Source organism: Protopterus annectens, chromosome 15.part0 (assembly GCF_019279795.1).
Source record: "Protopterus annectens isolate FY-2018-M chromosome 15.part0, PAN1.0, whole genome shotgun sequence".
NCBI lineage: Eukaryota > Metazoa > Chordata > Ceratodontiformes > Protopteridae > Protopterus > Protopterus annectens.
The window spans coordinates 531,219,765-531,233,435 of NC_056749.1; the positions used below are offsets into that span (position 1 = coordinate 531,219,765).

The 13,671-nt window shown below is 41.4% G+C and overlaps 1 protein-coding gene across 1 annotated transcript in view; it reads left to right on the top strand.

Annotated features, from left to right (window-relative positions):
* Positions 1 to 13,202, top strand: part of CUL4B (cullin 4B) — a 3,236,793-nt gene extending 3,223,591 nt beyond the window's left edge. The window contains exon 20 of the mRNA XM_044057336.1: positions 10,833 to 13,202. Coding sequence (XP_043913271.1) covers positions 10,833 to 10,928 — 96 coding nt within the window. The 3' untranslated portion in view covers positions 10,929 to 13,202. The remainder of the gene's footprint in view (positions 1 to 10,832) is intronic.
* The last annotated feature ends 469 nt before the right edge of the window (positions 13,203 to 13,671 follow it).

Genomic DNA, 13,671 nt, shown 5'->3' on the forward strand with positions numbered 1-13,671 from the left:
TCTGGCAAGATTACACATGAGACTGTTACAATGGCTCCTGTTGTCACAATGGTTGGCAAATCTCCACCCCCCAAACTCACAGATCCTCATTACCAAATCTTGCAAGCAAGATCTCCTCTGGTGGATGAGGCCAGATGCAGAACTTTGATGTCCCCCCTTTCAGACTCCTCAACCCAACGCCATGGTGACCACGGATGCTTCTCTGATAGGGTAGGGGGCCATTATCAGGGAAAGACAGTCCAAGGCACATAGTTGAGCTTAGAGGCTAACCTGCATATAAGTATTCTAGAGTTGAGAGCATCGGGAATGATTGCAATTCATTCAGACAATATGTCAGTAGTCTGGTACATAAACAAACAAGGAGGAACCAAATCCTGCCCCCTGTGTCGAGAGGCCATGAGAATTTAGCACTGGGAGATAGCTTCCGACCGCTTTCTTATAGCAACATATATCCCGGGAAGTTTCAGCGTGATTGCGGACAGACTGAGCAGATGCATCCTCCTTCCATACGAGTAGTCTCTCAATCACAACGTGACAGCAGAAATTTTCAGTTGATGGGGCCAGACTTAACTGCGATCTCTTCGCCTCCCCTTCGAACAACAAATGCAGTAGCTTTTTTGCCCTCTTTCCCCCAGAGGGGGAGTCCCCGAGCGACCCTCTGACTCACGATTGGCCCACGGGTCTCCTCTATGCTTATCCTCCAATTCCCTTGATACCCCTATTTTTAAAGACAACAATTCGGTTGAGATGCAAAGTGATCCTCATTGCCCCATTCTGGCCTCGTCAAGTGTGGTTCCCCTTCCTCTGGCCTCACCTGTTACAACCTCCATGGATCCGGGACACTCGTCCAGACTTAATTTCTCACCCCCAAGGGTTGCCTGTCTCAGATCTGTCCACTCTCAAGCTGACAGTTTGGTTTCTCCACTTCTGTTAGTCGCCAGGCAGGAAACCTTTTCCTCACCTGTTCGTGTTGTCATTCTGGCCTCCCATAAGCCATCCACCAGAGAACTTTACAGAGATAAATGGAAAAGGTTTGCTCTTTGGTCTAAACAACACATGCTAGACCCCTTCTCAGCTCCAATCTCGGGTATACTTCAATACCTTTCTGAGTTTTTTGAGAATAGAGCATCAGCTTCTACCATACGAGTCCATTTAGCAGCTATTTCCAACTTTCATAACTGGCTAGGGGGAACTCCACTTATCTCCACCAGCCTATGCAAGACCTTTCTCAAAGGAGTGTTTCATAGCAGACCTCCAATCAGATGTCCGTTAGAGGCATGGAATCTCTCCCTAGTATTACAGTCTCTCTCTTTACCCCCTTTTGAGTCTGCTGCAAAGTGTGACCTCAAATTCCTATCATGGAAATCTCTATTTTTGATAGCTGTCACATCAGCTAGACGGATATCAGAATTACAGGCCTTATGCATCGAGTCCATGTTTAATTTTTCATAAAGACAGAGTATCACTACGTACTAATCCATCTTTTCTCCCCAAAGTGATTTCTCTGTGAAACAGTCCATTGAATTGAACTACCAGTGTTTTTCCCAAACTATTCCAATAAAGGAGAATACTGTTTACATTCATTGGATGTACATAGGCAACTACGTTTTTACTTAGGACTAAATCTATCCGAAAGTCAGATGAGCTTTTCATTTCCTTCTGTGGTCCAAAAATGGGATTTGCTGTATCAAAAGTCACTTTATCAAAATGCCTCAGAGATTGTATTGCTTTTTCATATTCACATACAAATGAACCTAAACCTAACAATATCAAAGCACATTTAACTAGAGCTATAGCAGCTTCTGTTGCTTTTCACTGCAGAGCTTCTATGGACGACATTTGCGCAGCAGCCATTTGGGCTAAACCTCACACTTTTATCAAACATTACAAGTTGGATATGGTCTCCAGGGGAAGAGTTGCCTTTGGCTTAGTGGTGCTCAGGAATGTTCTTCCATAAGGACCACCCAGGTTTCTCAGGTAGCTTGGGATTCTGTCCCATCAGTGATGAATGGGAAGAAGATTAACAAAATCAGATAAAGAAGTTATGTCTTACCATAACGTTCCATCTGTGTTGTTGATCTTCTTCTATTGATCACATCCCACCCTCCGTCCCCCACCAAAGGCTCCTAGTGGATCTTATGAGTCCTTGTGGTGTTTCAGGGTTTTTGCGCAGAAATGGTCTCTACTTTTACTTCTGTAGGTCCTATGCAAACTCAATATGAGGTAGCAGGGAGAAGGGCATTCTGGATAGCAGCTTAGCTCGAGAGTTTTTGGTGTATGCAAGCTTGGTATTAGGCCGACTCTGTTCTGAGCGCTCGGAACCAAACCCATCTGTGATTAATGGAAGAAGATCAACACAGATGGAACGTTATGGTAAGACAGAACTTCTTTTTTATAGTGTTAAAAATCAGACAAAGAACAGAAATATGCTGTTGTGGCTAGGCATCTAGTTTATTTTCTTTTTGTTTTTTTGGTGAAGTTTGAAAGTTCACCCACCAGATGTAAACATTTAAATTGTAGAATTCTGCCTTCTGTTTCTTAGCACAGTTTTTCTATTTAGCCAGCGTACTTGTGGTATTTTATTTTATTGTAAACATTCTGGCAATGCTTGTAGAGAGCTATAGTATTAGAGGGTCTATATTACCATGTCAAAAGACATGTTCACCAAACACGTCTTAATTGACACGGAATTATCGACTTGTCAAAAACCTGAACGGCCGAGTCAGCAAATTTTTTCCCAGGGGAAAAATTGCTCGGCCGTCATCTGGGATTTGCCCCTTTCCCCACTGTATTGCATTCTCTGAGTTGGTATATTTAATTGGGGGGGGGGGCTGTAGGGGGCACAGACTCCCACGTCAGTTGTAGGGTTTGAAAGTGTTTTTTTTTTCCTGTATGGCAGAGCGATTTTTTTTCCCTGGGAAAAAAATTCACTAACTCAGCCGTTCAGGTTTTTGACAGTCGATATTTCTGTGTAGATTAAGACATGTTTGTCGACATGGTAATATAGACCCGTATTAGAGATGTCTGATGCCACTACTCATAGTTCATCTGTCTTGCACTTCATGGGTTGTCTAGAACCTGTATTTCATTAATGTGATTAGATTTGTAGGCCCTTTTACTGTAAGCTTGTAGAAGAGTATTGTAATAAGTGCAGAAATATTTTTTTTGCATAGGTTTACAGAGATTTCTTAACCTTTTTAACTTTTGCATTTGGTACTTGGTTGCCTATTAGTCCCTCTGGTGACTAATCAGCACTTTTAGCTCCTTCCTCCAGTCAGATCTTTCAAATCCTTCATCCTGCTAGGAGATGCACTCCACACCACCCATTAGTAAGTTGTGGGGGGTGGCACTCTGTCCAGTGAAGATTTGCCTCCTTGGAGCCCTTTCCCTTTCTTCCTGGTATTGAGAACTTTGAGACAGCCACTAGAAGGCGATCTGTCTGTACAGACTCTGATAATTTGTATATGCTGTGGATGTTCTTCATGTTTCACTGTTGCAGTCATTACATTTGGATAATCTGCTGGTAGGTTGCCCTCAGTCGGCCTGATTAACAAAGTCTTGGGTCCTGCGTCAGTTGCTGTCCCTTCTTCTATGACGTCAGGTCATCAGGGGTATAAAACATGCAGCCGACGCCATTTTCATCAGTTTTTATTGCCGCGTGGTTCCCGAAGCAGAAGCAGTTCGTAAGTGCCAGTCGGCTGACTTCTGAAATTTTCGTTTTCGAGTTTCAGAACCGAAGTCCTAAAGCTAAGTACCCCGTTGGGGAAACTTTTTCTTGCTCCTTACCGATGTCAGTAAAAGTTAATAATTGTATTACTTGTGGGAAGCAAATACCTCATAAGGATTTTCATTTGTACTGTATTCCTTGCCTAGGCCCTGACCACAATGTGTCTTGCTGTCGGTTTTGTGCTAAATTGATTCAACGCACTATTAAGCGTCTGTGTATTTTTGCATCTAAATATTTTGGCTCAAGATTTAACTACCCAGAAATGTCGTCGATTAGCAATCCGACTACCGGAATAGACAAAAAATGCAAAGAAAAAGACAGAGACAGACCGTTGAGGTCCAAAACTGACGACGAAGCTTCTCCTAAGCCAGTCGCCGGTACTCAGTGAGGCGCTTTCGCAGCCCGTGATACCCGCTACTTTTGATTCGCAGGCCTCTACTGAGACCCATTTGGAGTCCGGTATGCCGCGAGACACTTTAAGTATTGAACCTGTGGATGTCTCTACCTTAGATGGGTCCAGAGCCGCTGAGCAGGCACCGGCTTCTGAGGGTGTTTTCAGGCCTAAAGATTTGTATATTAAACTGAAGCCATCTTCAAAACCTAGGCCAAAACCAACTTCTATATCTAAAAAAACGACACTTGGGCCACGTGCACAGGCCCCTATGCCTAAAAAACAAATGATCAAAATGGCTGAGGATTTAATTACCTTGATCAGGGGTTCCCATCCCCCTGCTGCTAAGAGGCCTAGGTAAGGCACTGACTGTGAATCTTCAGGTCAGGTTTCTATTTCTTCTGATTCCTCTTCTGATCAGGAATTATCTGTTCCACCTTATGAGGACTCTGATGCAGAAGATTCCATCCCTTTTGCTTCTCCTCCTGAGGATTTCTCTTTTGGAGACACTTTGCATACTTTAAGGGAACACTTTCACTGGGAGAGTCAGGATTTCTCAGAATCTAAAAAGAGCCTGAGGGACTTCCTTCTTCCTCAGCATAGGCCTTTGGCTATACCTCCTGTTCTAGACATTGTTGATGTTTTCTCAGAATCCAGCATGGCTCCTGATTCCCTGCCTCCGGCTCCTAGTAAGCCAGACAGATATTACAGGGCTCCTGGCTCCCACAAATTCCTTTTTAAAAACCCAATTGCTGACCCTGAAACCATTTCTCAGGGTCCCAAGGGCGTTAAGGCTTCTACTGCTAAAAATCCTACCCCTTCAGATAGAGACTCAAGGGCGCTGTATAGATGGGGTAAGAAGGTTTACACGTCTGCAATCAGGGCTTTAAACTGTCAATTTCATATGCTTAAATATCAGCAGCATGTCATGGGCTTACTTAAACAGAAAATAATGTTGATTTCTGTGTGGAAAATAGAGTTGCAGGATTTATTGCATTCAGCTGAACAAGTTGGAAAGCATACTTTGCAATGTGGTTTTGATTCCTTAGAGGCCTCCTGCAGGGCCACTGTAACTGGATCTGTGATAAGAAGGCATGCTTGGCTCAAGGAGCAAAATCTGCCTGATCATGTTGAAGCTAAATTGTTGGATGCTCCTTTATAACAGGATAGTCTATTTGGTAATAATGCAGAAGAAGTTTTGAAAAAGATGGAAAATAAAGCTAATTCTATGCAAACTGTAAAATGATTTCCTACAAGTGCAGCCACCCAGGTTCAGTAGGCACTGGCCTACTAAGAATTTGTCCTTTCCAGTACCCACCAGAGCCACTCAGGTAAAACACAGACACTCCAAGGGCTCCAAGTTTCAGTCACAAGGGACTTACAGAACAAAACAATGGGGTGCCTCCACCTCCAAATCTGGAAGTAGCAAGGCACCTCCCTAGGTAAGCAGTCTAAATAACTTTCCTCTGCCATTACCAAGCACTTATCTTTTGGCAGCCCCTTTGGGGGTAAAACTGGCACTTCATGCACAAAATTGGCATCTAATTACCCAAGACAAGTGGGTTTTAAATATAGTATCCCAGGGATACAGATTTCATTTCCACACGTTGCCAATCCCACACGGATGGCCAGATCTGCCACCAAATCAGTGGGCAGATGCCCAGAAACAAGTTATGTCCCTCATGAATATGGAGGTTTTCAACCAGTACCAGAAAAGGGACAGGGATTTTATTCAAGACTTTTCCTGGTACCCAGAAAAGACAAATCATGGCGTCCAATTCTGGACTTATCCATTCTAAATACATTTCTGGACATTTCAAAATTCAAGATGCTGACTCTACAACAGTTGCTGTCTATGCTAGGCAAGGATGCCTGATTGGTAACTCTAGACTTAAAAGAGGCTTACCTGCATATCCCAATCAGGGAATCTTGCAGAAGATACCTCCGCTTCAAAGCAGGCTTTTTGCATTACCAGTTCTCTGCACTGCCTTTTGGCTTATCTACTGCGCCCTGGGTCTTCACAAAGTGCTTGGCACCAGTAATTGCATTTTGCAGACGAAGAAACATTCAAATTTATTCTTATCTGGACGATTGTCTAATTCAGGCAGAAAACAAAGACACGCTTCTACAGCATCTGGCGTTTGTAAAAAGAGTTCTAACTTGTCTAGGGTACACCATAAATGAAAATAAATCACAACTGGTACCCTCTCAAATAATTACATTCCTGGGTGCAAGCTTGAATACAACTGCCCAGATGACTTACCTCATGCCAGAAAAGCAAATTCAATTGATGACTTACTTCAAACAAGTGGTCACAAAAACCCAGCTATCTGCAAGACAAATTCTGCAGGCCTTGGGGTTCATGGCTTCCTGCATTCTACTAATTCCATGTGCAAGACTGCACATGAGGAAACTTCAATGGTACCTAAAATGTTTATGGAGTCAACATTGTCACAGCCTGGAAACAATGATTCCTATCATTCCTTGCCTGCAGCAAGAGTTCCTGTGGTGGGCAGAGGCCTGTCACCAAAACAAGGGACTGTCATTCATTCCGCCCCCTGCCACCCAAACCCTGACTACAGACGCATCAGATTATGCTTGGGGGGCACATCTGGCAGGGAGATGCATTCAGGGCGAATGGAGCCCAAATCAAATGCACCTACATATCAACCAGAAAGAGATGCTAGCTGTACAGAATGCTCTGACAGCCTTCAAGGACTATCTTCATCCAGAACAACTACTGATAAAGACGGACAACACCACAGTGATGTGGTACATAAACAAGCAGGGGGGTACCCATTCTTACCTCCTTTGCAGGCTAGCCATGGCTTTGTGGAACACAGCCTTGTCTTGCCAAAATCTACAAGTTCAATTCCTGCCAGGAAAGCAAAATACTCTGGCAGACGAAATAAGCAGAAATCTTATGGACCCACATGAATGGAAACTGGATCCACAAATCTTCAGCATGTTGACACGCAAATGGGGGAGCCCAGACATAGATCTTTTTGCTTCACCCCAAAACTATCAGTTGGACAAATTCTGCACAAGAATTCATCACAAAAAAGCTTGGAAAATGTATGCTGTATCCTTCAGCTGGAAAAACCTATCAGTCTATGCTTTTCCCCCTCTGCCTCTGCTCTCCAAGGTCTTACTAAAAGTCAGACAGGAAAACCAAAAAGGATTCTGATTGCTCCAGACTGGCCTTGCCAACACTGGTACTTGCTCCTACGCAGTATGTCACACCTTCCTCCGTGGTACCTGCCTCAGACACCTTATCTACTGCCTCAGCAGAACTATCAAAGTCTGCACACTCAGATGCAAACTCTGAATCTCGCAGCATGGCTAATCAACTAATTTCACCAGTTACATCTCTCAGCAAATCTGTGATGGATGTCATTTTGGAGGCTAGAAGGCCTAGTACTAGAAAATCTTATGCTGATAAATGGAAAAGATTCTGTGCTGATAAATGGAAAAGATTTTGTGCCTGGAACTAAGCACAAGGAATAAACACAGCAATGCCCAATATTCCTCAGATTCTGCAATATTTAACTGAGATGCTTCACAAGGGCCTATCTTTTTCTTCCATAAAAATCCATGCCTCTGCCATTTCGGCTAATTGCAACACAGAGCCTCCTCTCTTTTCTCACCCCCTACTAAAGCAGTACCTCAGAGGGGCCAAAAATTTAAGACCTCCCAGGAGAGCACCAATTCCTGCATGGGACCTCAATTTTGGGATGGAAAAACTCACCCTACCTCCTTTTGAACCAGCTGCTACTGCAGACATAAAATTTCTCTCTTGGAAGGCAGCTTTTCTTTTAGCAGTCACTTCAGCTAGAAGGATTTCAGAACTACAGGCTCTCATGGCAGTGGAGCCTTTTAGTATCTTTTATCTGGACAGGGTGGCTGTCAGGACCAATCCATCATTTATGCCTAGGGTGGTATCTAGTGTGGCTCTTAATCAAGCCATTCATCTGCCAACCTTTTTCCCAAATCCACAGAACAAGGGGGAGCAGATTCTGCATTCATTGGATGCACACAGACAACTAAGATTCTACTTAAACAGGACAAAATCCATAAGAAAATCTGAGCAATTGCTGATGGCATTTGCTGCAGGGGCAGAGGGAAAGGCTATTTCAAAGCAGACTATTTCAAAATGGATAAGCCATTGTATTTGTTTCTGCTACAAGCACCATGGTAAACCTGTCCCCAAGGGGATCAGATCCCACTCCACCATGGCTGCATCTACTTCTGCAGCCTTTCTCAGAGGGGTTCCTACCAGAGACAGTCTAGAAGCTGCTACCTGGAGCTCAGTTCATACGTTCACCAAACATTACCATTTACCTCTCTTCTCTAAATCCAGAGCAGGCTTTGCCACTGCTGTCCTGCAGGGCCTTATAGCTGCTCCTAATGCTGTATAATTCCATGCTCCCAACATAGCTTTGGGATTCTACCCAAATGTAATGACTGCAACAGTGAAACACGAAGAACATAGTACAGTTGTGTACACTTACCATAAATGTAGATGTTCAAGTGTATTCACTGTTGCAGTCCTGTTTACCTACCCGCCAGCCCCCTATTTTTCTCTTACTATGCTCAAAAGCCTTTTTGGTGTATTTGCTTTTATTTGGAGGTATATTTTTTGTGTTCTAAATTACATGCATATATATATATATATATATATATATATATATATATATATATATATATATATATATATATATATATATATATATATTTTGCTCTCCATTTGGGAGGCACCTGACATCTGGGGCAAGAAAAACTGATGAAAATGGCGTCTGCTGCATGTTTTATACCCCTGACGTCATGGAAGAAGGGACAGCAACTGACACAGGACCCAAGACTTTGTTAATCAGGCCGACTGAGGGCAACCTGCCAGCAGATTACCCAAATGTAATGACTGCAACAGTGAATACACTCGAACATCTACATTTATGGTAAGTGTACACAACTGTACTTTTCCTTTCCTCTGGTTGAACAGGACACTGTCCATGTCAGGGCTTGCAGCAGTAAGTCACAGATGAATGGTACCACATAGCCTGCATGGTTACACTTCACAAACCCTGTTTTGACAGTCTGAAGGCTTTTCTGATTTTGATTTGTGAATGAGTTTGTGTCTGTTTTATAACAGTTGACAGTCTCCTGCAAAGACCTTGTGTCTGTACTCTTCCCTGCTGCTTTGAGCCAGTGATAGTCACTCACTCCTTTCCATTTATGGCTGACATTTTCAGCGACCAGGCATACTAGTGAAAATGAAGCTGCTAAAGCTGTTCTCAGGGGTTCTGTCTCTCTCTACCATGGCTTTTTAGGTGCCAGTTCTGTAACTCTTGAGTCTTGTTTTATGAATATTACCTGCTGTGACTGCAGTAATCATGTAAGAGTTCACTGGTAAGTTTACATGTCTCTCTTCTTCCTGCTCCAGCCCTTGATCTTAAGCTGTAAAGTGACCATATAGTGCTGTTGTCCTTTGTAGAACTGTCAAGTGATGCAGGACTTGGGCCTGGACATGCTTTAGTGTCAACCCATTATATTCCTTCTGCATTATTTTCCTTCCTTGAAAGCCAGCTTTTGGTATTCAAGTAGCCATTTTTGCCTGCGTTCCCTTTGCCCGCTTGTGCCCATGTAGGCTCAAAAGTTAGAGGTAATGGGAGTGTCTTGTTTCTTGTAGTAGTGGTCAATGGTATTTATCTTGGCCCACTCCTCTAACACCCCATCCTCCAAGTATGAAAACACAAGACTCTTAGTCTCTCAGATGCACACACTACATGCACTCATTCCAAAAAAAGGATAAAGTTGCTGTGGAGTAGGTCGCCACTTCACATTTTTCTCAGGCATCACTAGAGGGGTCATTGTAGTATGTTAAGATCACACATCTTTTCCGTCCTGTGTTGCAGTTGTTGAGACAGAGGTGCTACCTCTGCACTTTCAGACCAGCAGTTTAACATTTTTGTATTATTTCGTTTTCTGTGGTGTTTCTCATGCGAGAGAAAATCTGACTTCAGCATAGTACAGGTTGCAAGGACTAGCATTTTTCAAATTACTTGGTCAGTCCCATTGTGTTTTGTACTTGCGTCTCTGCTTTTGTCCATGTTGTGTCTGACAATAAGTATTCAGCAGGATCCCATTGGCATGATCTGAAAAGCTTTTCTTTTTCACAGTACTGCAGGTCATACTTTATTCATTTTATCTGCAGTAGTACATCACTAGGTGGTAGGTGGCATTGGTGCAAAGTGGTATATATTGGCAAGGAATATTCCTTTTGCATTGCATAGGGAACAGGTTGTTTATTTTCATATATCCATGTTCCTTTCACATTGCATAGGAAACAGGTATGTTAATTTTTTGTGTGTCCTACAACATTTGAGTTAGCACCAATCCCTTTTCTTTCCTCCAAATATTTTATTAATTTAATGTTTTGACCCTACCAGTCATCACTTAAACCAGAATAAAGCGGCAATCTGTAGAGTTTGTGGACATGAAAACAGAAGACAAAAGTACATACAATAAACACAATTGCATTTATTGTAATTTCTAAAATGAGAATGATTTGAAGGTTATTTCCTTGTTTTTAGATTTTTGAATCATCAAAGACAAAGCATCCTCTTGCAGTAGCACAGCATTATTTTACCTGTTGTACTTTTTATTGTACTTGGTGTTTCATTGGTAATTTGACTTTTTTTTTTTTTTTAATTGCAGCCTGCTGACCTGAAGAAGAGGATAGAGTCACTAATTGACAGAGATTATATGGAGAGGGACAAAGAGAACCCTAATCAGTACAACTATGTGGCATAAAATAGACAGAAATTGGCTTAAGTTCTGTGCACTTCTGAGTGTCATTTCTCAGTTGCCAGTGGATAACTCACATGTTGAGCACATTGACTGTTTTATACCACTGATGGACAAGTGAAAGTGGTATCACAGAAAGTATATACGTGAGGACATTTTCCAGTGGTTGACACACATTAAAATACTATTTAAGTTCATTTATGAATGCTGGTGGACTCTGTATGCTTTAGGTTTGGGGTGATAGAAATTCAAACTGGCACACTTGTATCCATCCGTGGAACAACGTTTCAATTTGCAGAACAGCTTTGTAGAGTAAAGATTTTTTTATTTTAACAGTTTTTTAATGATCTTTTGACTTTTAACTTGCATAGTGTCTTTGTTCCCCCTTCCAGCTGTCACCAATCTGGATTGGCTTAGCTCTAATCCTAAAAGAAAAGGCTCAACCAGCCATTACCGTTGAAGTCCAAATTTCTTGTTACATCTTTCTAGCGGCAGGAGAAAAGCAGGTGAACATAACCCCTTAAAAAGGTGGTGTAATTGAAAGCTTGCAGTGCCTGGAGCCTTTCTTAGCAAATGTTAGGTCATCTCTGCAGCTCATCATCTTGTCAGCATCACTTGCCTTAATTTACCTTTGAATTTAAGGAGACATAGGCTCATTTTTGTGAGTCAGGGCACTTTTAAGTGAACATAAGTATTTTCTAGTATTGCCTTCTGCATGAAGACCAAAAAAGACAGTTGTGCTGTTTTCATTTTTTTTTTTTTTTTTTTTTTTGCTTTCTTCTAGAGGACTGAATGTATAGAATGTCAGAATGGGATGTTTTATTCCATCGAATCAAACCCTTCTGTCATTTCATTTTAACTGTGATCCATGAAACCGAGTTATTGGAGCATTTAACCTCCATGCAGTAACTTTCTCCCACAATACAGCTGCTATAACTATCCCTTCACAAAGCACTGCGTTGGGAGAAGGCTATTAGTTTAATTATTCAAACCTGCAAAGCCTGATTTAGAAACTGTAACCAGCAAGCGTTTCTTCTGTATTGGACAGTGTTTTGAACTTGTCTCACAGGGAAAATAAAAGTTTGTCTACTGAGTTTATAGTAGGTAAAACTAAATAACAAATGTTACCAAACCAGGACATGGTAACAAGACAAAAAATATTTTTCGCAAGCAGATGGTCAGCACTTTGCCAGCCTTACTGTTTTGCTCATTGCACATATGTATTATTTTGCATTTGTGGAGTCCTGATATGCAATCATTGTTGTATGTACAGCAAAGTATTTCAGTTCAAAACAAAACAGAAATCATTGTTAAAAGTTGTCTTTATTGTTTATTTAGTTGTATTTATGAAAAAGTTTGTAGGTGACATGAATACACTTATCTTTTTTTGGTCTTTCACCTCACCTGTGGATTAAATTGTACTTATGTTGTGAAAGTGGTCAAAAGCAGTTACTAAATACTGAGTTTGCTCTTTGCTTATTCGTTAAAAAAGTCTTGCTTTGGTTTCTTTCTCCTCTGAGTTTATATACAGGATGGTATTGTACCTTTCCCAGCAAGGATTAGCATTTTGTTTTGTTATCTTAACTATAAGAAGGTAAACATTGTTTCTTTGTTTCAAATAAACTGTTGGTCCTAGCATATGACTAGGAAGAAGGTGCCAAAGTGACTGTGGAAGGAAATCAAGTTTTGCAGAGTTACAAATGGCAGTTTGTTTGTTGGCCTTGCTTTAACAGCTTTGTATTCTTTTTTTCCTTTCTTTTTAAGGTGTACTAACCCTTTATTCCAGTATAGCTAGGGTTTTAATAATTTCAAAAATATACTAGTACATGCCCAGAGAATTGATGAGCACTGGAGACTGTTTTTATGGACTATACCAGTAATGTTACTGGGAAGACAGTTTCTTGAATGGTATACACTGAAACCGTACAGGAGCAGCAGCATTCAGAAGGAGATTCACCAGTACTGTGTCAGTCCTTCAGAAACCGTATATTTGATTTGTTCTGTGCCACTTTAAGGAGCCTTGACACTCAGCTGCAGTAATAAGTATAAGACACGTTGCTTGTTCAGTACTGCAAATTTGGAAACGGGCATGTTGCAGTTGTACATCCTTTAAAAGCAAAAATGAGATCTTTTTAGTACTTCATAATTAATTTAAAAGGCAACAAGGGGGACAGAGAGTCTTTCTAAGTTGGTAAATATTGTAAATATGTGTCCCTTTTGAAAAGAATGAAAGTCTGTTATCTAGGTATTTTGTGTTCTTCAATAAATATTGAACACTTATATGCTGTTAATTGTTTTCACTTGTGCAGAGTCTTTTGGATATTATATAGTGTAATTTATTCCATTTGCCCTGAGTCCAGTGAACTTGTTGCATTATGTTTGTGTGACAGTTCAGCATGGAACGAAAATATTGTATGCTTTCTTTAATTCACTGATGGAGGACTTCACACAGGTCTTCAGCTTTTGCATGGGTATATGTATAGTCTAGCCTTTGTGTCCTGGCATATTTCCTGACTACATTGCTTCAGTAACCACAGAATCTGTTTCATTCAGTCTTTGTAATCAAACTAATGGGAACCGAGACACTTGTTGGATCCGGTGCAGCTTTCTGCCAGTGCTCCTTCAGAACAAAATTCTTCCCATAACCATAAACCCCCTGTGCACTGACTGACTCCAGATCTTGTTTGCTGACATTAGCAGATGGACAGATCCTACTGATGGTATCTGCCCTTTTATTTTCTATTTATCT